The sequence below is a fragment of the Lissotriton vulgaris genome, chromosome 2_1 (genome assembly GCF_964263255.1).
Source record: "Lissotriton vulgaris chromosome 2_1, aLisVul1.2, whole genome shotgun sequence".
NCBI lineage: Eukaryota > Metazoa > Chordata > Amphibia > Caudata > Salamandridae > Lissotriton > Lissotriton vulgaris.
In genome coordinates this window covers 820,964,063-820,989,984 of record NC_141687.1, presented here as the reverse complement: position 1 = coordinate 820,989,984, position 25,922 = coordinate 820,964,063, and the positions used below count along the sequence as shown (strand labels likewise).

Sequence of the window (25,922 nt, the reverse complement as noted above, 5' to 3'; positions counted from 1 at the left end):
CTTATTTTATTAATCTGTGCCACTGGAAGAGGGCTATTGAACTGAACCCAGCGAATATACAGGTATTGAACTGTTAAGGAAATAAACCTATGCATTTCTAGAATAAAATATCTGAGAGAATATCTGGTAAAAATAATTTGCCATCTATTTTCTCTACCCACCTGCTATGCCTCAAAAACAATCCATAAACTATACAAATCTCATTCTCAACGCTTGAGGCCATTTAATCCTCACCATATTTGTAGCTCTATATGGACACAGTATTACCAATACTGTTTCCCTTATGTAAATACAATTTCTCATTCACTGACTAAGCACTTCTTGGATGTCCATTTTTTATTCTCTCTTTTTCCCTTCTCTGCACTACCCCACTTGTTCCCAACCCATTCTCCTTTATGGACTTTTTCATACATCCTTTTTTCACCCTTTTTTCATTTTCGCCTTTGATGATTCTCACCTAAATTGGCATGTGGTATATGTTCCTGGTGTCTTTTTTAATGAAAATGCTTTTTAATGAAATGATTTTTTTGATAATTTTTCTATGCGCCGTCCTTTGTCTGTTTAAAATTGTTTGAAATGTGTAAAGTGCATACGCTTCATTAAGTTTTTGTTTAAAAGACTGTAACTCATATGCATCTGTTATGTTTAAATTTCAGCCCTGAGGAAGCTCCCAGTGAGGGAGAGAAACGCGTTGGCTGATGTATATTGATAAATGTGGAATCTTTTGAAAAACAAAAAAATTTTGGAACAAACAAGACACTTTTTTTGCATACAAATACTTCTTCTCTTGGACTCTTTTCTTATTACGTGCACCCCCAGCCAAACTTTCAAATAACCACTGGCACATGTGATATGCAGGTACGCGCCAAGAAATGCTGACTCCGAGAATAAATATCAGGGAGGGATTAGACAGTATTTACCTGTATGTGGACATTGTCCTTCTTTACATATGTGATTTTAAATTAGACCTGGAGCTGGCTCTGTGACACGTAAAGGCCTCCAGGATGCCTTAAGAGTCGTATCCAATAACCGTAGAACATGCCTCTTCTGCCTAAACTAATGTAGTACATTTGCCCCTCTTCTACTATGCACTCATGTGCACCCAGCGTTTGAGAGTGAGTTAGGTAGCCCTAAGAAGAGTGTGGTGGTTTGTGACAGTGCCTTTTCAGGAACATTTTGAGGATCCATGTAAGAGAACCTGCACTAATGTGCTAGTTTAGATCCAATCAACATACGTCAGGCCATATAAGGCTGTGTCTGCACAAAGGCAGCCCTGATCTGTCTTCATGAGACCACTGCCAGGGTCCACCTCCCTGAGGATTTAAGCTTGAGACACCACAGGGGGAATGGGAGTTTTCGAAATGGTGAGATAAGGCCATGGAATCCTTCCTTACATGATACCTACATATTTACATAAGGGGGTTCTACATCTGTGCTGTCAGACAGGCAACCTCTCTTCTTCATTGGCACATCCACTGCTAGAAGTAGCAATTACATTTTTCACATGGGGAATACCAGCATGAAAATGAGGAAGCATTCTATGTATGGGCCAAAGGAGGATTTCGCTGTAGCACACAGGTTGTATAATTCAGCACTACTACACAACCTTCTTGTGGTACCTCGTGTACCAGACATACTACTGGCCTTAATATGCAGAAATATAAAACACAGGTGTTGCTACATATTAACATTTGTGGCTTTTTTAACACAGATGTTTTTATTTTACAAATAGACTTAAATAAACTATTAAATGTGTCATAAATAAACGAAAGAATATGCACTACACAATAACAACAAAAACACACCACTGAAAGTATGCATGTTGAGTTGGTTTGCACACATTATTTTATAATCATTGTTCATATCGTAAACTTGGATATGGATTTGAAACCTTCATTTTTCTTTGAATTTGTCCTTCCTTGATACAACTTTTTCTTTCCACGTGTTAATGTTTTTTCCTTATTTTTATGGTTAATGCCAATGTTGCTAATGACATGCACATTTGTTATTGTAATACTGATGACTATGTGACACAGAGTATAAACTGGGTCCTTAACTAATTCCAGTAATCTTATAGTTATTGGATCTAATTACGAATCCTTACTACTTACATTTGATCGTCCTATCCATCCATGAGCTTGTGCCAGTCCTTGTTTTATGTTAAAAAACTAATTCCATTATTTTTATTGCTATTCTTTCACAGGGTAAATGGTTTTTTTTATACTCGGTTGGACAAAAGAGGAGGGTTATAACATGATTTAATAACATATGGATTGCAATGGTTTATCTAGTTCTCAGGAACCAGCGTCCTGTTTCTAGATTTGCCTTTTCATTGCCTGTTCACGCTAAAAACAGAAACGCTGGCCTTTTTTCTTTTAAGCTTTGTTGGTGCACAGTAATGTAAAGGAACAGTCTATTTTTGCTTGCATTAATGCAGAAGTCCCCAAAATGGCGATATGGACAGGAAAAGAATGCGCACCATGCAATACAGTCCTGATTGTGGTGTGTGAACCGCTGCCATTCTTTCTTTCTTTACCTTTGTGTACAGCTTTTTGTATGCGCTAGGATTGTGTAGAAGAGAAAGCGAGGATATTCTATGAAAATCAAAAATGTGCTCTACTTCACGTAGATATAATAAGATTCCACTTTATACATAAAACATACCCTTGCATAAAAGCTGGATGTCCCAGCCTGGCAGGATCCAAGGCCTAGTCCAAATTTCCTATCATGATCTGTAAATGAAAACAGTATATATTAGATATAATTGATTTGGCATGCACTGTAAGAAAGGAGCATACATTTCCTTATGAAATAAATGAAAGGCAGAAAAACCTGTTGAAAATCTGGCCATGATGTTCAGTTGAAACCTTAGGAGCTGTGTGGATGAAAGGTACTCACCATGACTTTAAACAAGCACTCGAAAAGACAATGGATCTCAGAGCTGACCTATTGGCTCTGCCAATTTTGTTTTTTTTGCCACTGCTGTCACTCTCACTTTTTTTTCCAGTACAAAATTTTTTATTAGTGAAAAGAAAAAAAGTCAGGGTCTCATTACAAAAGCAATAAAAAGTAATGAGAGCAGTACAGTAAAATCAATAATCAATGTCAATAAAAGTTAATAAAAGCTAATCAAATTCAAATCACAGGCTTTAGAGCTAAATAAAGGAAACATAATAAGCATGAAAATACAGCAATGCAAAGAGAAATATGGACAAAGTGTTAGGAAAAGATATCAAGAATGCAAGGGGCAATTAAGGAGGTTAGGGGACCTCTTGTTGGATAGGCTGTGGTATGAAAGGACGGTTGACACATACATCGAGGTACAACGTGATAGGGAGCCATAAGTCCATACGTTTTGTTGCCAAATGAATAGGAAAAATGAAAGCAGTGTCCAATCTGTGATTTTAGCATACATTATACCACCATGCTCAAAAAGAAATGTTAGAAAAGTTTTTCCAGTTGGTGGTGATTTGTTGAAATGCTACAGCCAACAGTAGATCAATGATTTGAACGTTGAGATCAGTATCTTTCCAACAGGAAGAAAGACTTCCCAAAAAGATGTGAATGTTGGAGAAAGGAATGCGGGTAAGAAAAATTACATTAATTTGGGCCCAGACTTGTAACCAGAAATCATGAACTGATTTACAAAGGAACAACATGTGAAATAAAGTTGCGTTTGGAGAAGAACACGACCAACAGGAGTCTGGAGTTTCTGGTAACCTCTTGTGAAGGTCAAAAGGTGTAAAAAGGAGTCTATTAAAGATGAAGAACAGGGTCTGCGTTAAATTGGCCGCTCTGGACGTTTTGCGGATCTTAGTCCATATCTTGTCCCATAAAGATATCGGCCAAGATGTAGCAAGGTCATGCTCCCATAGTTCCTCCACCTTGGATTTGGGCCTAATAGACACTTTGGTAAATAGTGGAAGCTTTGGGAGTAGTGCGCAGGAAGGAATGGAGCTGTGCAGCAGAGGTGGGAGATGCGGGAGTAGCAGGGGACTGTGAGAGTCGAGCATGAGTCGTCATCACTGCCTCTTTAACCCCTCCCCTGCTGGTGACAGAACCACTCCGTCATCAGCCGCGGGCGCGCTGTGCTGATGATGGAGCGGTTCCGTAACGGCCCGCTCGGCAGGCCTGTGCGGCGCAGATTCCGTTCCTGCCCTGAGCGTTCCATTGAGCGGGCGGGGCCGTGATGGAACCGCTCCGTCATGAGCACAGCGCGACTGCAGCTGGTGACGGAGCAGTTCCGTCACCAGCATGAGCGCGCTGCGCGCCCCCCACCCCCTTAGCACTGCGGCGGAATAGCGGCCGCAGCGAAGGGGTTACGTAGGAGATACTTGTGGGAAAAAGAAGTAGGCAAGTCATAGGAGGAGCAAAGAGTTGGAAAAGGTAAGAAGGTAGAGCGTGAAAAGAGCTGGGAAATCCAAATCAGCCCTTTTTGTCTCCAGGGCTTCCAGTAAAATGGTTTATTATGAATCAGCAGGTTTACATTGTGCCAAATAGTAGAGTTGAGAAAATCAGCAACAGTTGTAAGGGGAGGAGGAATAGAGGATAAAAGTAACTTGGTAGTGAATTTGTGAATGGGAGTGTGATTGGAAGGAGGTTTGTGTGAAAAGGAGATGTATTCAGCAAAGGAAAAGGGGGAGAAAAGGAGGCGTTCAAGTTTAGCCCACAAAGGACATGGGGAGGCGGGATCTTGCAGCCAGAAGGAAACCTGTCATAATAAAAACGCTTTTTGATATGCCGGGAAATCTGGGAAATGAACTCCGCCTTCTGATTTAGGATGCATTAGCCAAGTGAGGGACATCCTGGGTTTTTTTTGTTCCGGAGAAAAGACGACAGAACTGAATTAATCTTCTTAAAAAATTTAGAATTGATTGGTATCGGGATATTTGAAATTGTATAAAGAATGATAGGAGACAGCATCATCTTAATGGTGTCAAGGCGCCCCCACAAAGATAAGTATAAAGGATGCCATCTGGTTGTCAAATCCGTTATTTTTTTAATGCACTTATTAGGGTAAAGAGAAACTGTGTTTGAAATCGAGGGGGTAACATGCAAGCCTAAGTATTTGATATGGGAGGAACTCCATGTGACATTGGAGACACTAAAATCAGGCTTAAAAGTAAACTTCGTCAAGGGCAGTATCTCACATTTATCATTATTAAGCTTATAACCAGATATCATGGAAAAGTGTCTTACTTCATCAAGGAAAGCGGGAATTGATTCAGTGGGATTGGATATAAAAAGTAGGATGTCGTTGGCATATGCAGCAAACTTGACTTGGGAATGGATGGTCTGAAAGAAATGGATTTTAGGGTTTTGGCGAAGCTTGGACAGAAAAGGTTCCAAAGCCAAGTTGAAAAGAAAAGGGGATAAGGGACAACCCTGACGTACACCTCTACCAAGATCAAAAAAAGAGGAAACCAAGCCGTTGGGGCACACTGCCGCCCGTGGCCTGGAGTACAATAAGGAGACGAGAGAAATAAACCTAGGTCCAAATCCAAACCACTTGAGGGTATGAAAAAGATAGGATCATTCAACCCTATCGAACGCCTTCTCTGCATCTAGGGCAATCGCTGCAAGGGAATAAGGCAGACGTGAGGATTTTGATAAGACATTAAGCAGAAGTCTGGTATTATCAGTAATAAATCGGCCCTTGACGAAGCAAGATTGCTCTTCACCCAGGAGGTCCGGAAGTAAAAGGTCCAGACGCGCTGCAAGTGATTTAGCAAATATCTTATAGTCGATATTAACCAAAGAGATAGGCCTGTAGTTTTTGCAATGTTTGATGTCTTTCCCTTCTTCACTGCACCGGAGTGCACTTCAGCTGAAGTGCACTCCGGTGCAGGAATAATTTGACTTTCAGTAACAGTGGGACTCCTGAGACTCAGACTACTAGTAGGCCTAAATCTGAATGTTGCCTACAGTAAATGGGGAATAACCAATAGCGAGTGGGGAATGGGAACCCACCGGTTAAACCAGTAAAGACGTGACCTGAGCAGACTGTGTGTATTGTTTGTGAATGAAGACTTTCACTTTGTGTTCATATATAAATACTCCTTTTCTCATAAAAGCAAAATGTGGCTGGATGATCATTTATTGCAGCAACTGAACATATTTTAAGTTGTGAGCCTGTGTTCACCCTCCTGTGTCTACCTCCCCCTAGAAGCCTTGGCCTGATCGACCTGCACTACCACTGAGAGTCAAGTGCTGAAGGGGGCTTTTTCAGTTGCTCAGGCCCAATAGTATGTCGGCCCGGGACATCAGGCCTAAAAGGTCTCAACCCCCATGATTGGGTCCACTAGCTCGTGCTTCCCCTATGGCCTTCTGAACACTGTTCTGACAATATTGTTTACAGTGTACTTTAAGTAAAGATGTAAGTGTGTCTATGTGCTTAGAGAAGTACAATAATCAGTAGACACGCAGCATGATTTAGAAGATATACTGCATTGTGTAATGAGTACTTTCAGGGCGAGGTTAATGCCTCGCCTACTAAGATTTTTTTTATGAAAATGAAGCATAAAGAGATGCAGAAATAACTTCAATGTCACATTTGGAAAGGTCTTACATCAGTCATTTGGTTATGCTCAAGACAGTAATAAGTATTGGAAAAGTAGATATCCTAGTAGTGGCTGACCTCCTCTTTACCATGCATGTTTTGAAGCCAGAATATCTGAAAAGTGGGACCAAGCTAAAATGTTGATCTATGGATTACTTCAAGGTCACCTTTTGGTTTATATATTCAGATGCTATGATGCAGTAAATTAGACAAAAGAAGGATTTAGAGGATGTTCAAAGAGGTGGGAGATAGCTAGATCACTTTAAAGAAGAGTGCATCCAGGCTGCATTTTGCATTGACAGCACCAACAACAACAAAAGGGATTAGATGTTCTCCATTACTATTATAAGTGCTGAAAAGGGGGATAGGAATGATATCATTAAGTCTGGCAAAGCATGGGTAGTTTGTGTTTGGCATTTGCAGATGCATGAGATGAAGGGCATGATGAGGGCAGAGTGAATAAGAGGCACAAGATTACTGCTGAGATGTGTGAAGTCTGAGGTGTCAGATGCAGGGTCTTGTTCAATACAAACTGCTAATGAAAAGTTAAAACAATTAATACATATGGAAGAATGTTTACAAACATGAAATGTTCTACATGGAATGGGATGGTTTTAACCCATTGACCGCTGCGCAAATTCCGCCGCGGTGTGGGTGATTTATGACTAGGAGTGGTTCGGACGGCCCCCGGCCGTCCTCCGCATACGCACACCGTGACGTCAGACCACCGGGGGCCGTCCTACGCACGCAAAGGGTTAAATTCAATATGCATGAAAAACAATGATTAGATGTGGTAAAACAATCAAATTCTTAAAAGAGCAACATACTTATGTATCAAATGACTGAAGGGATTATGGTTAAGTGTTCAATAAATGAAAAGTCTTCAATAAATGGAAAGGAAAAGACGCACACACTTTGTAGATATTACTTAATTATTGCTATAAAAACTGTGAATGAGCAATATAAACGTACAGTGTGTAAACAACAAAGCAACAGAACAAAAATCACTAAACAATCAACAACACTGCATATACAGTCAACCATAAGTAAGGCTCCCAGTTTTTAATTTTTACAGATAAATACAGACAGAAAACAATATGTTTTATGTATGTATTTATTTTTAAAAGTGGAAAAATACGGAAAATTGTGCTCCTTGTGAGTGACTCTCCATGCTGTCCTTCATGAATTCCAGGCCAACAGCTGAGCAGATAGAAAGCATTGGGAATTAAAAAAGCAGGATAGATTTAATTAAATACATGTATTACTTAACATATATTTGCATATAATGCTATATTTACATGTTGGTGTAGTCTTTTGTTATATTTGGCTGTTTAATTTGCAATTACTCTTCAGGAATCAAAGTAGGAGTGCATGTTTATCAGTGAAATAAATGTGGAAATATACCATTTTATGACTCTGTTTATTCTCAAAACACTTAATAAATATGGCTAAAAACCAATAAGATGGCCCAAAAAAAGAAATATGGATAAATACAGACACAAATTCTCAACAAAAAAATACCATAAAGCCAGGATCCCTAATAATAAATGTCAGTTAGTTATTCAGTCTAACTAGGTTCCAGTTGCCACAGGCGTTGACAGCGTTCTGACCTCAGAGTAATCATCAAGAGTGTAATAGTATTTGGGAAGCAGCAAGCTATGTACTATAAAAGGAATATACAGAGAGTCATGATAACTGATCAAATGTGGCACAGAGGGGACAGGTAGGAATTTCTGCTTTCCCTCCGTGTCTCTTTGCAATGCATTCCTGCTGTGAGATCGTAGGTGGGTCCGTGATCGCACAGCAGGAATGCACCTACTAGGCCACTAGGGATTTTTTGCCATATTGTTTTTGTAGGGGAGCGGCCACTTGGACAAGGGTCACACACCATTAATTTGGGCACTGCTTTGGTCATTGTTTGCTCCCCCCCGAGGGTAGATCGGCTTTGTTTTTAAGCTCATCTGCCACTAGATACCAAGGATTCAAGTTATTGATACGTTGGGCAAAGGCCACTCCCTATTATGCAGTTACATTTTGGCTGTTTTGTGCCCTCTGGGGCAGATCGTCCTTTTTTTAAGGCACAACTGCTATTTATTTGTTGAGAAGCTGTCTCTTGGGTAACAGTCACTCCCCCCATTATGAGGACAATATTTTGGCCAGTTCTGCCCCTCCTGGGGGAAGTTTGGTCTTATTTTTCAGCCTGCAGAAAGCCACCAGACACCAGGAAATGTATTTATAGGCTAGGGAATGGACCCTTGGACAAGGGTCGATCACCATTATGTGGACAATATTGTGGCCATTTTCTGCCCCACTTGGATCAGCCATATTTTTAGAGTCATCTGCCCCCAATGGGATTAGAAATCGACTAGACACTAGTAAAAGTCTATGTGTGTGTGTGTGTGTGTGTGTTTGTGAAGTGGAGTTTGGCTGATGGTCTGTGTGTACTGGCGCTTGGCTGGCAGTGTGAGTAGACTGGCGCTTGGATGGCGAATTGTGTGGACTGGCACTTAGCTGGCAGTGCATGTGGACTGGTACTTGAGTGGCAGTGCATGTGCACTGAGGCTTGGCTGGTAGTGCGTGTTAACTGGTGCTTGGCTGGTAGTGCATGTCGACTAGCGATTGGCTGATGGTGCGTGTGGACTAGCGATTGGCTGGTGGTGCTTGTGGACTATTGCTTGGTTGGCGGTGTGTTTGGACTGGGGACTGGCTGGCTGTGTGTGTAGACTGATGCTTGGCTGGCGGTGTGTGCAGGCTGGCGATTGCTTGGCCGGCAGCGTGTGTAGAGTCAAGTGACGCTTGGCTGGCAGTGTGCCTGGACTGGCGGTGTGTTGGTGGCTCAGGCCGGTAAGTGTATTGACTTGCTTGAGGTGTGTTTGTCAGTTGTTTGGGTGTTTGGTGGTTAGTGCTGTTGGCAAGTGAGAGTGATGGGCCCTTGAATGGCACTGTTTGTAAATGTAAATGCTGTATGGTGTTGGGCCCACAGCCGGCAGTGTGAATGTTTTTCTCTGTCTGAAGCATAAAAGGCGTGCTAATGGACTTAAAGTGGTTGGTTTACGAGCTGTAAGTCAGTGGTTCTTTGATCTAATGTTGAAATTATTAACAATGATTTTTACTGATTGTATTCTGCAAAGTCATTGGTAAATTAGTTATTTTTTTATTAACCATTTACTTACTCATGTGGCAAATCCAACCAGAAGGCCTGTGATTCACTAGTGGATGTGTGTGCAGTAATGTTTTGGTATTTTTGTTTGCTTTCTACCGTCAGTGCATACTCTCTCTATAGTGAACACCTTCTGCCCTCAGATCGTTCTGGAAACTGATCGCTTAGGGGTTAATATGTGTTATTGTTTGTGTAGATCCCACAATGTTTACTTACCCAGAAGCCCTTGTAAATTTGATTGATTGATGTCACGAAGCCGAGCTCCCTGACTTGGATGAGCTCCCCGACTCGGACGGACGGGGTGTACCTGCTAACGTTTCTTCCTTTCCACCCCGTCCGCAGGATCCTTTGGACGTTTCCTGGGTTTCTCCGGCTCTGCCTTCAGTACTTCCGTCCCTGCATCTGCCTTCTGTGACGCTGGGGGCGTGTTCTCCGGCATCTCCAGCAGTCGACCAATCAGGTGAACGGACGTCATCTGCAACTATCCAATCGGACGAGCTGGGGGCGTTTAAGGAAGCCCCGTCTTGGATTGTCGGCGCGGAACTTCTGGGACACCAGCCGACGCACAAGGAGAACGCCAAGGACGAAGAAGGAGGAAATACCATGGAACCGCTTCTGGGACCCCTGGAGCAGAGACTCGACAAGCCAGGAGGCCAACGTTACCACGAGCCGCCCTGCCACACTTCCAGGGGAGAAGTGTGGCTCCACAAGTTACGAGGGCGTTTTCAGGGATTGTTTAAATCACAGGGTGGGACGGGGTAGCCTGAGGGTGGTCACTGTCGCCATACCCTGCCGTCCGTCTACACTTACAGACTGCTATAGATGGTGGTAGCACCCTGGTGATCCCTCACTTCCCTACCCTCCTCTCATCTGTTGTACATATCGACCCCAGCCCCTAACGTGGCTGCTTTTCTTTTCCTTTTCCCGAGCTTATCCCCGGACCAGCGACCATCTCTGGTTAAGTCAAGACGGGAACCGAAGACCCCGGAAGTCCACCAACGGAGAGATTCCAAGCTTGTGTTGTGTACCCTACTGGACATTGTGGTATTGAATCCCCCCTTGAGACTACCCCGATACTGTCAAACCGAATAAAAACGGTTAAACATAGACTCCAACTCGTGGCGACTCTCATTCTCCCGACCCCACTCCCCACAATTGACAAAAACATGTTGTTATCTCACACTTCTGTGTGGGAAAGTTGTGGAATCATCAGGCAGTCGCAAAAATCCAACCACCCAGCATTCCCCCAGGGCTCCCCAAAATAAATGCTACCTCACTTATGTGGGTGGGCCAAGTTACCACGACAAGGAATGGGCCCAAAACGTACTGGGGAGGTATCAAAATTCAGATCACAAAACAACCTGGTTTGGCCAGGGGGTCACCTGCATTTTTGGTCCCTGACTTGGCGGCCATCTAAGGAAACCTACCAAACCCAGATATTTCTGAAAACTAGAAACATGGGGGAGTCCAGGGAGGTGTGACTTGCATGGATCCCCCAATGTTTTCATACACATAATCCCCTGCAAACCACAAACTTAGCTGGAAACAAAATCTGGTTTTCCTCATATTTCTGCATGGGAAAGTTGAGGAATCACCAGGCCTGCACAAATTTACTACCACACAGCATTTCCCCAGGTCTCCTGATAAAAATGCTACCTCACTTGTTTGGGTGGGTCCAATGCCCCCTGACAGGGAAAGGCCCAAAATATATTGAGGAGGCATCACAATTATATATCACATTATGACCTGGTTATGTAAAGGGTCCCCTGCGTTTTTGATCCCAGAAACGTATGCCATCAATGGATATCTACCAAACTCAGATATTTCTGAAAACTAAACACCTGAGAGAGTCCAGTGAGGTGTGGCTTGTGCGGATCCGATAACGTTTTCTTACCCAGCATCCACTGCAAAACTCAGATTTAGCACAAAAAAGACAAAGTTTCCTCATATTTCTGTCTGGGATCACCATGTCGGCACAAATTTCCTATCTCCCAGCGTTCCCCTTGGTGTCCCGATAAAAATGATACCTCACTTGCGTGGGTGCCCAAAGCAGAGTCAGCCTTAAGAACATATAAAACAAAATTGTGCATATTAACACACTGAGATATCCTCTCAATCACAACACGTTTTTGGATACTGGTCAATCGGAGCTGCAAAAAAACAATTATATTCTATTTCAGCATTCTTTTCTTTGATACCAGAATTACAGAGTTTCTGAGGTCAAAACAGGGAATAACATTTGATATAAGTGTTACCAGAGCAGTTGTCCACATATTTTCCCTTTTTCTAATCTCCTGCACCCCCTCAGTGCATTCTACCAAGAAACGTCTTCACTCAAATTTCTAAAATAATGAATAACCTACATTTGTTTACCTAACTAATAACATTCATCGACAATTACATCTGAATGTACCTACGGATGCCCAAGTCACAAACATTTCCAAAAATGGGTGTAATTTCCCCAAACAGTACAGGGGTTGGGGCCAGAAGTCTGTATTCAATTCAATTCCTGCTAAAGGAATTCAACTACCTCCCCCGCCAACTCACTAGAAGCTCCCTGGCAAGAACCATCAATATCAAATCAATGGCAGGGATGCACAGGAAGATTGAGAAAAGGTCACAAGATTTGTACTTGTGTATACTTAATAAAAGCACAAATAATGAAAATCACAAGACTAAATACACCAAGAAGATGCATGTAAATATATTCAACAAGTTTCTTTTTAAAATTAGCCATTTATTGTGATTTAAAAATTGTTCATATGCCTAGAAATGTTGTGAATAACGTAAATAGTGAGAAGGATACTTATAAAAACATTGCTAATTAATTATAGAATCCCACAAATCTCATATACATTACTCCACCATCACTAGTGATCCATCTGGCATTAAGCATTCCTATATACTGGGACAATAGATTTATTTGATTTTGATGTGTTTTAGCATAATTGTGGATTAACGCTTACTAAATTATTTGACAATTTTAACACAAAGAAATGTTTCTTGCTCAAATGGATTTAAAGTTGCTAAAATACTTCCACGGGCTTTGTCATGCAGTGGAAGACCCATTGCAAATATGAACAGGTAACCTTTAGTTTATCGTTGCTGTATTTATATGTTAAACTGATACAAATGAGTAAGCATGGGCGAATTTTGCGAATTCGCGGTTCGCGAATTTGCGTATTCACGAATTCGCAATCCGCAAAATCCGCGAACTCTTGCAAATTTTTTCTTTTTTATGTGTTCGCAAGGGTTTCTGCCACTTCGCAAGGGTTTTGTACCAGTTCGCAATTGCGAACTTACTTGTCGGCTCGCAAAGGTCGCGACTATGTTGTTTCTACGTCTAGTTCATCATCACAGGTTCACAGCACCCTCTGTTTCACCACTGCCACCCTCTGGTTCACCCATGCCACCCTCTGGTACATCACTGCCACCCTCTGGTTCATCACAGTAGATTATGGGGGGGGGAAAGCAAGCACACCTGCCTTGCTTCAACTGACATGAATTAATTTGGGGTTGATTAATGTGTCACTGAATTTAAACTTCCAGTCTGGCACCTGCTTCCTTATCTGTAATTTGCTTTCTGTTGCAGTGCAATTTTTTTTCACAGGACCTTTGTGGCCTACTTGTAGCTATTCTATGAGCCTGCTGTGAGGGTCAGAGCAGGGTCAAAGAATAGTTGCAAGTAGGCAACTGAAGTCAAGAGGGGCCCCTCAGGAAGCACAACAGGGAATGGTTACTAATGATGGGTTTGAACTTTTGCACCTGCTGAGTGCTTTCAGTTTTGCAAAACTCGTTTTTCTGCAATGTCGCTGGATTTGCGGGGCGCGAATTTGCACGAGATCGAATTCGGAAGCCGCGAATTCGTGCGAATATGCGATTTGTTTTTTTGCGGCGTGTTAGTTCGCAAGGTTTTGTGCGTTTTAGCGAGCCGCTTGTAGCGCAAAGGCGCGAAGTTACCCTCACGGTCGTTCACGGGCGCGGCCATCTTGTTTGCATGACGTATTTCCGTTTCCGGGCGCGATGTTTAATCTCGCAAAGTGTGCAGCTCGCTAGTAAAAGTTCGCGTGTGATCGCGAGGGAAATCTCGCGCGAACTTACCCACGCGGTCGTGAACAGGCGCGGCCATCTTGTTTCTCATTCATTGCTATGGTTCTGGGCATGCTTTCTGTATCCTCCCTGAATCTCTGCCATCCTTTGCTTGTTTGAATTTTTTTTTTGATCTATTTTACTTATTATCTATCCCTCTATTTTTCTAGCACTATATTTTTGTGTTTTCTGCTACTTTTGGTTAATTTTAAACTACTTTTTTAAACTCTTTTCTTTTCTTCTTCCCTATTCTATTTCTTATTTATTATTTACCTTCCTTTCTGCCCAGACCAGGGTAAAGGGAGCCGGGAAGCATCCTGAGAAGGTGAAGGGTCCCGCACCCGGTGCCCGGCTCCCTTGCGGGCATTTGAGGGGGGAGCAGGTCACAGCTCGGGAGATCTTTAGCGCGGAGGAGGTGGCCGCACTAGTTTTTTATGTTCAGCGCCGCCTCCCCAGGACCATCATGGCAGGCGGCAAGATCGCTAGCGGGTACGGGATCCGGGAGCACCGGGAGCGTGGGAGAAGGTGTGCCGGGCCATGTACCAACACTCTCAGGTCCGGCGCACCTACAACCAGGCCACTCACCGTTGGATGGATCTCCTGGACCGGGAACGCGACTTGGATCGACCTGCTCGGCCTCAAGATCCCCGGGCTTGGTGAGTAGTAGTAGCTATTTCTTCACTACTCTGTTTTCTCCTGCTCTGTGTGTTATTATATTGCAAATTTTTGTTTTTTACCAAGAGCAATAATGCTGCTGATTACATTGTAGGTAAATTATATTTCAAAATCTTCTGTGCATTTCAGGTGCACAGCTCTCCTTCTCAGTAGCGTTGCTACTATGCTTATTTGTTTTCGATTTTGTGTTCATTTCATTGGCCTGAGAAATTATGTATGAGTGTAGTTTAAAGAACTGCGTAATGCTAGACACTAAGGGTCAGATTTTTAATTACCGGCGCATCCCTGCAAAGTAGCAGGGATGCGCCAGTAATTGTGCGCCACGCCACCACCACCCATGGTGCGCCGTATTTACAATGCGGCGCACCATGGCCCCAAAACGTCACCGAAGCGTTACACATCTGTGCCGTAAAGGAGGCGCATTGCTGGAGTTGCGTCCCAACGAAGGCGCAGCTCCAGCAATGCTCTGTGGTGCCCTATCTCCCCAATGCTGCGTCAAGCCATACATCTGCTTCAAGCAGGCGCAGGTTTTGAGTCACGCATCATTGTCCTCAAAGTGACTGATTGAAATCTTGTAGATTTCCCTCAGCCACTTTTAGGATGCGTTCCTGCGCAGGAATGCCCTCCCTTGCGCCGGAATGCCCCCTGATGGCGCAGGGCTTTACAACGTGATGCATCTCCCATATGCGTCACGTTGTTAATATACGCCACACCATGGCGCCTCTTTTGTTCTGCTGCTGCGTCACAAAAGTCATGCAACAATGGAGCAAAAGAGCCGCAAGGGGCTTCTAAATCTGCCCCTACAGACTCAAGTCCAGTCCTTCCTTTGTACACCTGGCAATAAGAAGAAATAGTGGTGGTGGATTGATAGTTTGAGAATTTTAATGACTGGTTAATGTAGTAGGAAACATTTTAGTGTTGTCGCTGATCTGCAATCACAATGGACTTTGTCTGTCACTTCGTGTGCTGCGTCCTAGGTGAACCTTTTTAGTAGTTTGTTTAGTGAGTTACATAACTTTCCAAGTCGACGGTCCTCAAATCAAGCAATACTAATATCGTAGTAGACCACATGAGATAGGTCAATATATCCCGTGGAATAGTTGTCTATTTGCTATTTCGCCAAAATATTTTGTTATTGTTCTTATGAAATGTTTGATTTGGTTGACAACAATCATCCATGTTTTCGGGTCTTTCTTTCTTTCATGTTGTACATCAGCTCCCCCCAGGTGCAAGAGGACATTGGAGGAGGCTGCTGCTGCTGAACAAGGCCAGGATCGGTCAGGCGAGGGCTCCTTTGCTGGCCCCGGTAAGTTTTAATTTTAATATAGAGTACCTATTTTTTCCTAGCGTTCCTCATTCGATTTTTTCTAAATCGTCTTTGATCTTCTTGTAGACTGTATCTAAATTCTTATCCTGCCTCGACTATGACTCCCTGTGGTATTACTAGATTATTCTTATTAGTCTGTCTGTGTAGCTAACTAAGATTGCACATTTGGCAAAAGGTGTAAAACAAAACTCCCATTCTAGTCAGCAATAGCTCTATGCACTGAGTGCAGTCCTCTGGGATTGTCCATAATGTCTTTTCAAGTCTTCTAAATGTTTATGCTTTGACAATTACCAACAATAAAAAGGTGAATGACTACAAAGAAAGAATAAGATACTACTTTACTTTTGGTTTGGATAGGAGGACAATCCATACTAGTACTGTTGCAGGGACAAATCTGCACAAACAGAACTATGGACACTAAATAGTGCATTGTTTATCAATTATAATAGACACAGGTATACTTTCCACATACCTCAGTGATATCAGACTTTGAAGAACCCCCAATCTCCTTACTGACTAGATAGTGTGGCAGAGTCATTTAGCTCCCAAATTCATCGATGATTGATCCCCAATGATGATTATCCAACGCAGGACAAGAGTACGGAGTCAGAGTCCAGAAGTGTCAGAGGCACGGACTCATGCTTGCAAATTGCAAAACCTTTTGCTCATTCACTCATGACCAAAAACCACAGAGTCTATGTAAGTTTTAAAGCTTTATTAAAAGTAAAAATATTTATTAAAATCAAGCTGGTCATAAAACAAACGGTTGATTAAAAATAGAAAAGTGCTTAAGTGATGTATTTCACACATTTATTGTGGGCGAGCCGAGCCCTCACCTGGTTTGAACTTTCAATTTCCTTTTTGGTGCTGAATCATTGGTCCCTTCGTCCTAGTTATGATGATTTGTTCTTAGAAGTGAAGCTTCTGTCTGTTATGAGAAAAATGGTGCGTGTTAAAAAGCAAGCATTCATCAGTTGTGCCAAAAAGTGCAGCAAGACAACACCCTTCCCTGGAAAAAGGGACATTTTTACTTTAGAGTAGACAGTCACAAATTATTAGATTGGTTTCTGTATTCACATTTCTTCATTCCTAGACAAAATACTAGTGAGTGGTGTATGTCTATGAAATCTAACATTCTTAAATGTACTTTGTAGGTGGAACATCTGGTGCTGGGCCCAGCGCGGAGGTGGAGGAGGAATGATCTGGGGAGGAGGCGGTGCAAGTGCCGGACCAAACTGCTGTGCGGGTTGCCACGGTAGTGCCAGGCAGTGGTAAGCTCCTATATTCCTTACTTATTGAGATTGCAGACTGCATAGTGTGCTCCCCGTGAGAAAACGTAAGGTTTGTCCAGATGAGAGACATGAAGAAGAATGATTGACATATAGTTTGAATGGATGGATGCCTGGATCATGGTACTTACTATCTGACTCTTAGATAGCATATGTGTATGTAGAGAGAGTAGACGGTCACTGGATGAACTAAGTGTTACTTTGAAGAGCATGTAACACCGCACCTGCACGTCCGTCCCAGTGTAGGAAAGGCAAGGAAAAGAAGTTGTAATTTTGTCCGAATACTACCATGAATCTTAGCAGTAGTTTGTATTGCAAGCACAGCAGATATCCGGCTATTACGATGGCCACTCACTACCTCTGTTAATAAGTTTAGTAGAACTCGGTCATTCATGTGTGGATGTATCACTGTTCACTCAATAAAAAGCAAAGCACCTAAAGTCATCCCATATGTAAGCAAATACATACCATGTGCAGTGATAGATAATCAGATTATTTATCTTCTTCATTTTCCTTTTCTAGTATTCATTGGCACTGTAGGGTTAAAGTTAAATTAATTAAGCAGTAGCCCTTGTAACAGAGTATTCTCAGTGCCACCCGTAATAGAAAAGTAAGAGCATCACCACCTGCATGTACTGGACTGGTACAGTAACGCAAGTCTGTCTCACTCATCATGGTGGGCGTCTGTTTTTCTCGGGTGCAAGTTGACTGCGCTGGCATTATGCCGACTTGCAGAAGTTAACGTACTAATTTTGCTAAACAAGAGAGAAGAAGAAGAATAAGACTGGTGTACTGTTATAGTCGACTCTAATGGAATGAGTCCATAGTGCTCGTAGAATTGATTTCCTTAAACTGCCACTAATGTTCGAGCAAGGATGAAGAAGTGGGAGGTTAGATAGATACTGGCCACAATAGTTATGTACTGCGCTTGCAAGTTGCTAGTTCTACTGTGACACAACTTTCTGCTGAATCATTTTGTGTTAATCTCAAAGAGCATTGGTTACAGACTATGTCTTTTTCTTTCTTCATATAGATGCTCCTTCCAAACCAACACGGAAGGAGCTGGCTAGACGGGCCCAGCAACGGAGGCTGGAGGCCACAGTCGCCGAATATCAGTGGCTGGTGGCCCAGGAGGAGGAGGACACGCAAGGTACGTCTACAACATCTACGGCGACACCTGCATCCTCCTCCGCGCTCCCTGTGTCAGCCAGTCAGCGCAGCAGGTCTCCAGAAGTACGGAGCCGGGGTACCGCAGCCACCCGCCACCGCCGAGCAGCAAAGAAATAAGCTGCCCACCACAGCAGTTGCAAAAAAAGGTTGCACCGACTTTCCCTGAGGGTGTCCTACCTCGAGCAGGAGCTCCTCAACAACAAAACCCTGCTCGAGACCCTCCGCAAGGAGCATGCCGTCCTGGCCCGGAAAGTCAACAGCAGCAGCCAGCAATAGGAGGAGACTGTCCCTTGCCCCTTTTTTAAAGACTTCTGGGGGGTGGGAATTGGGAGTTGGGTTTTTTGGACTTTTCACAGACATTCGTTGGGGTTAGGGAGTGGTGGGGGGGGTGGGTTGGGTCTTGCGGGAGATTATTTTTGTTAGGCATATAAATATACTTTAAACTTTATCTTAGCATACGTGTTTTTTTTACTGCTTTTGAGGCTGGTGGGTGGGGGTTTAACAGTAAGTTTGTTTTCCATCTTACCTGTAATTTGTGTTTGGAAATAGGGCTAGGCACAGGGCTGGCTGCACGGCAAATGGTGATTAAGGTTGGCAATCCTGGGCGGATGAAATGTCATCATTGCGGTGGTACTAGTGGTGTTACACAGTGGCAGTTGCAGCATCTGAAAAAAAAGAAAATCAAACCTTGTTTATCGTTACCGTAGCATTAGAACGGTACAATAGAGAATATAGCAGGTGACTAAAACTAGAACAGTGCCACAATGTAGCCTAACAAATGGTAAAGTATTGAAAGTATAACTAGTACTTGCGTTGAATTTCTTTGACATTGGCTACTACTACAAGAAATAGTACCGAAGGTGAAGGACACAGCAGCGTAATAATTTGCCACGTCAAGGAGGAGGATGTTCTTGATGACCAATCAAGTTGATGGCGCACATGAAAATCTGCTTTCATTTGCCAATAGTGACTGAGTGTTAAGCTAAGTAAGAATAGAATATATCCTCGGATTCCTTCACCAGCCTGTTGCTATGACCTTATCCTCTCCAGCAAGTGTGTGGAATTATTGCGGTCATTTAGTCACACATCAATCAAAACCACACAGCCCGGGGGAAGAGGGTTAGGGTTTGGAAAATGGATGGGAATGGGGGATTTTGGGAAAGTTTTGTTGAGAGAAGAAAAAAAAGCACAGCATGGACAAACAATAATTGAAGATAAAGAAATCTTTGGGTACAAAGCTAACCATAAATCTTTTAAGTGACATAAAGGAAGTGCATGCACTACTGCATGCATGGTTACTGAAAAATAAGTAGTACTTTCGACAACCGTGAATGAAAGAATGAGACAGTACAGGGTTGCAGTACTAATTATGCTTTTTCACTTGCCTATCTCTGCACTCAGAGAAACACTTCTTACATTAAATTAGGTTTAAAAAATAGCACAAGTAAAACCTATAGAATGGCTGTAGGGATGAATTTAGAAGCAGAGATCAAAGAAATGCAGAGTCACACTCAAAGAAGTTCACAGCAATAACATTACTTAAAAGATAATTAGAAAAGAACGGATACTGTATCTGTATGTTGTTGTAGTTGTCCTGTTGAATTTGGTAAGTTGCATGCATAATACTATTCCTCTTATTAGCGGGACTTCTCCATTCCAGCTGACGCTCCGTCCATCAATGTTGGTGACCAGAAGACACCCTGTCCACTGCCTGCCTGGTGGATGCTGAATTGCGGCTCGCTAATGTGAAGCCTGACTTCATCCTTTTTTTCCCAATGCACAGACTGAAACCCGGCCTGTAATTATTGATGGAAAAGCAGGAAGTGATATTCGAACACCACTGACAAATAAATATAAGGTATGTACGCTGTGTAGTGCAAAAAGTCACGCTTTGAGTTTCCTAATAGACAGTACAATATTTTTGAAAGTGCGTACTTTGTCTGAGTCTCCTTTTGAAGGATAAATAGGTATGGGCGAATTAATTTAGCGGATCTTTCCCCTCAAGCTAGGTGTACTGTAAACTGTGCTTTAGAACAAAATTAGACCTTCCCAGCAGTTCTCCCAGACCCTTACTAAACCCAGTCGCAAAAATGTAGAAGACCCCCAATCAGGTCTCAAAAAACTAGGCCTAGTAGAAAAATGGTGACAAAACGTACTTTGAAAGTAAAGTAGGCCCAAATCCCCCCTTACCCACCGTGGATTATATTCAAACCACTTGCAAGCAAGCAAAAGTATCCATACCCAGCATCGCTCCAAGACTCGCAAACCCCCCCACAAACAGCCCCCCACCCAAACACATGCAATACAATACTGCTAACCCTAACGAGCCCCAAGTTAAGAATAGTGGCAAACGCTTTCTTTAACTAGGCCAAATTCCCCCATTCCCACCATGGATTTTCTTCAAATCACTTGCAACCAATATTACACATTCCCACGAGTGCTCCAAGACCCCAGAACCCAGTTGCAAAAATCTAGAACACCCCCAAACACATGGAATACACCTGCTAGTGCTAACCCTAACAAACCCTAAGTTACAAAAAGTGCCAAAGGCCTTTTCGGCATGGATTTTCTCCAAACCACTTTTATCCGGTATTAGACCTTCCCAGCAAAGCCCCAAGACCCGCCAACCCACCCGCAAAAAAGCACAACACCCCCAAACAGGCAAAAAGCAAAAATGGAAAATCTCATACTTACAATATTTTTCGGCCTTCTTTCGATTCTGTCCAAACGCGCTGTGCAGCTAGGCCCAAACTCCCTTTTCCACCATGGATTTCCTGAAAAACAAATGCAATCAAAATTAGACTCTGCCAGCAGTGCTCCCAGACCCCAAAACCCACCCACAAACACCCGGAACCCCCCCAAACAGCACCTCAAAGACAAGCAAGTCAGCAAAAATGCAAATAAATTTCGCCTCCGATTTTGTCCAAACCACTTTTATCCGGTATTAGACCTTCCCAGCAATGGCCCCAGAGCCGTCAACCCAGGCGGAAACTAGTAGAAGACCCCCAAACAGCCAAAAAGCAAAACTTAAAAAATGGGCAAATTTCCAGAATCACTCTGCGCGCGCTCTGCATCTAGGACCTAACTCCCCTTTGCCACCATGGATTTGCTTCAAACCTCTTACAATAAAAAGTATCCATACCCAGCAGTGCTCCTAGACCCCGAAACCCACCCACAAACACCAGGAAGCCCCCCAAACAGGCCCCAGAAAATGCTAAATTGAGCGAAATGTCAGAAAATGCAAAAACTGTTTCCTCATGGATTTTGTCCAAACCACTTTTATCCGGCATTAGACCTTCCCAGCAATGGCCCCAGAGCCGTCAACCCAGGCGGAAACTAGTAGAAGACCCCCAAGCAAAAGTACAAAAATGGGGACTTAGTAATTTTCAGGCCAATTTCCAAAATCACTCCGCGCGCGCTCTGCAGCTAGGCCCTAACTCCCCTTTGTCACCATGGATTTTCTTCAAACCACTTGCAATCAAAAGTATCCATACCCAGCAGTGCTCCCAGACCCCAAAACCCACCCACAAACACCAGGAAGCCTCCCAAACAGGCCCCCGAAAACATGATAGTGAACAAAAAGGCAAAAACATTTTCAAGTCTGATTTTTTCCAAACCACTTTTATCCGGTATTAGACCTTCCCAGCAATGGCCTCAGAGCTGTCAACTCACCCACAAAGAAGTAGAACACCCCCACAAGTGCAGAGTCTTTCTTCATTGGGCATAATCCAGCCATCTGCTTTGAGGGAAATAGGAGTCTGGAGGAGGAGGATAGAGGAGCATGTTCTTGTGAACTTGTGAACCTGAGGAATGCAGACTGCGGCACCTTCAAATCAATAAGCAAATAAGTGAAGACAGTTCTGCTGATGGGTTTGTTTTTGTGATTAGGTGAATAAAGTTTTTATTTATATTGACTTTGCAAAACAAAGAAAGACATACACACAGGAATAAAAGTGAATAAGGACGAAAAAGAAAGTTATTGATTCATTGTCTCATTTTCAGGGCTCGGTGTCAGGGAAGAAGAGTTCATCCTCATGCTCTGCGAATTCAGGGGGGAGTAGGTCACCTAACAGAGAAGAAATTCCCTCATCTAAGTTGGTGTCCTCCTCGTCTTCTTCCGGCGTGTATTCTCGTACTTTGTAATCTGGTGGTATGAGGTGCTGATTCATCTTGATCATTGTTAACCTCTCCACATTTTTGGGTGAGAGGCGGGTCCTTTTGCAAGTTACAATGCCACCAGCAGCACTGAAAACACGTTCAGAAGACACGTTTGCGAGTGGGCAAGACAAGTAGTTTATAGCCAGGTTGGAGATCTCTGACCACAATTCTTTTTTCCCATGCCAATACGCCAATGGGTCATCATGAACATAGACCTCTGTTGAGTCATTCAGATAGTCCTGCACCATCGACTCCAGGTTCTCCACGGTTATTCCACTTTGCTTACTTTTTGCTGGGACCTTTTGAGAAGCACACCCAAGCTGAGTTAGCCAATCCTCTTCTTCACACAATGTTATTATTGTGTCTGGTGCAGATGATCCGGTTGCTGGTGTCTATAACGGCTGAGAGGGAAAATCACTCACTTCTGCCACAGCCACAGAAGTGGATTCTTTTGACTACGGATGGCCTGCGGATGCTGATGTACTGCCTTTTCCTTCAATTTCCTGACATTCTCTTTCAAACCTCATGGCTGACAGAGCTAGCCAACGTTTTTACTCTGAAACTTCTGCGTCACAAAAAGGAAAGAATGCTCTGCCTGCCAATGCCTTTTCGTAGCGTGGATCCAGAATAGTAGCACAAATGTAATGCTCTTCTGTGTGGATCTTTTGAAGACGTTCATCGCAAAGTAGGCGCTGTAATATTTCTCCCCCAAATCAAAAGCTTCTTGCTTTTCTTCATCTTTTTGAAACGTAGAAAACACCGCCTTCAGTTGGTGCTCCAGCATGCGCAACAATGGGATAGCTTTTCCCAAATTACAGTCATCCCTGCTGACTGCACGTGTGAATACCTCAAAAGGACGAAGCATGTCTGTCAGGCTTTTAACTAGCTTCCATTGCTCCGCATGTATCCTCAGGTCCTTCATAGCTGTACCCTGTGTAAAGAAATACTGATCGACTACCGTACACTGCTCATACAGACGCTCAAGCATGTAGAAGGTTGAGTTCCAACGTGTTGCCACCTCCTGGATGAGTGCTTTCACTGGCAGTCGACGTTCATGTAGCAGGCCCATCAGATGCTTCTGGGCCTTAAAAGAAGGGCTGAAATGTGTGCACATTCTTCGGCAGGTGGTCAGTAACTCCCACACTGGACTTTCTTCACTCAAGAATTTTTTTAACAACCAGGTTTATACAGTGCGCCAAACATGGCACTCTGAAATAGTTACCCATATCCATGGCCTTAACTACATTGGCGCCATTATCCGTGAAAACATAACCAATCTTGCGTTTTATTGGGGACAGCCATTGAAAGACCTTTGTGTTAAACTCATGCAAAATGTTTTCTCCTGTATGACTTGTCGCCATGCAAACATGGCTAGTGTTGCATGTTTCCGAGCAGCTTTAAAAACGTTGTCCGGGTCAACTCCTGAAAAAGAGACCCAGTGTGCAGTGATGCACATGTAATCAGTGCCTGCGCCACTGGTCAACATGTCTGTTGTCAGTTGTATAGTGTGAACAGCACTCTTCTGCAAAGCTGCCCCAATCACCTCCAGCACATCTTCATGTAGTGCTGGAACCGCAACTCTGGCAAAATAGAACCGGCTAGGAACCTTCCATTTAGGGCAGGGCGTTGCAACTAATTCAAGAAAACCAACCCCTTCCACAAAAGAAAAAGGGAGAAGGTCCAGAGCTAGCATTTTAGCCAGCTTAGTGCTATAAAGACGCGTCATTGGGTGATTGCGTTGAAATGACTCATCTGAAAACAACATGCTTCTAATGGTGGGCTGGACCATGATTTTACGGGATGATGATGATGACTTCTTCGGCCCAGTTACGCTCGGTGATGATTAACTTTTTCGCATTGGTGTCTCACTCTCTCCCACACTCTTAGTGTGGCTCACAGGGGGTGTGCTGCTGACAGGGGTACTGGGTGTAAGTGAAGTGTTTGACGCTTCTTCCTCCTCGTCATCATCAGATGAAACATCAACGGATAGAGTTTGTTGACTTGCAATTCGAGCTTCCTTGATCTCCTTTAGGTGCGAATGCCATTGGACAGTGTGCTGTCTCTCAAGATGACCTCTCTGGCCTCCGGTACCATAGTTGGTACCAACCTTACCACGACTAACTGCAAGCTTACAAATGCTACAAATGGCTATGTTTTCCCTTGTTGTGCAAACACTAAAGAAGTCCCAAACTGCGGACTTCAAATGTCTGTGGGGGGCGGAGGAGGCGATACTGGTCATGCTGCTAATGCCAGATGAAGTGGAGGATGTGTGTTGCCGAACTTTACTACGTTGTGCACTTGCAGCACCACTAATTGAGGAAATGGAGGTCGAGGTGGATGGAGGTCCCTTCTGGCAAGAAAATATGGAAGCGGTAGGTGGTGGTGTACTAGTCAACTCCAATGATGGTGGTCCCATTGCCTCCTCGTCGACAACATCACGCTTGCTGCATGCCCGCTTAGGCTGGAGTGGCGTGTATGATGACTGCGTCATCGTCGTGAGAGTCTTCATCAGCAGGAGTAGTATACGCCACTTCTTCAGCGTCATCATCACACCCCATAACTATGAGACTTTCAGGGACCTTCCTTTTACGCTTAGCTACCTTTGTCAGATCATGGTGTGCCTCACTCTCAGACGGCAGTGGTGGTTCCCAAGTTGGATCCATATCATCAGAAGGAAGGGGGCTTGAAGAAGATGTAGACACCATCCTTGATCTTTTCCTTGCTAGGGATGTGGAAGACGATGAATGATCAGGAGGAGTGGCTTCCTCAAATGATACCTCGGCTTAAATGTCGATTTCCTGATGTGCCCCTACTTCGGGAGGAACAACTATTGTGGGCACTCGTGCCCCTCCATGCACCTCTGCTTGCGCATCTCCTTGCGCTGCCTCTCCTTCCACATGTACTTGGGCTTGTACTTGCACATGTGGTTGTTGCTGCGGCTGTGGTTGTTGAACACTCGTCAGATTAGTTACAACAACCTGTGTTGGTTGAGGGACATTGCTGCTACTTTCTTGCGATGAGCCAACATCACTGGTGGATGGTGATTGAACAACTAGACTGGCTGCCTCTGTAGCACTCAAGGGCTTGGACTTAAGTTGGCGTGGTGGTGGTGGCACTGAGCCCAATGGAGCGGGGGTGCTGCCCCCAGCTTGGTCCCCAGCAGATCCCGCTGCTGCTGCAGGCGTACTTTTTTTTACTCCCAAAAAATGTGGCGGGCGGCACACCAGTCTCCTTGGTAAGTGGCGCCACTTGCTTCTTCTGCTCCTTACTGGCAACTCTTGTTAGAGGAGCTACGGGGAACTTTTTTTGGGGCCATCTTCTTCAGATGTCAGAACAGCAGGAAGCAGTTGCAGAGTTGTCTTGTCTGTGGCCACACGCGACGTCGCGTGACGTTATGCTGCACACACCGCTGCAGGACTTCTTCCTGGCACTGGTGGTTCTCTTGTGCACCTAAAAGCAATGGAAGACAGAGGAACATCAGTTATACACCCCAAA

General features: G+C 43.7%; 1 protein-coding gene across 1 annotated transcript in view; it reads right to left on the bottom strand.

Annotated features, from left to right (window-relative positions):
- Positions 1 to 25,922, bottom strand: part of ITGA4 (integrin subunit alpha 4) — a 531,379-nt gene that overhangs the window by 423,277 nt on the left and 82,180 nt on the right. Inside the window, exon 5 of the mRNA XM_086956223.1 lies at positions 2,665 to 2,732. Within this exon, the coding sequence (XP_086812349.1) occupies positions 2,665 to 2,732 (68 nt within the window). The remainder of the gene's footprint in view (positions 1 to 2,664; positions 2,733 to 25,922) is intronic.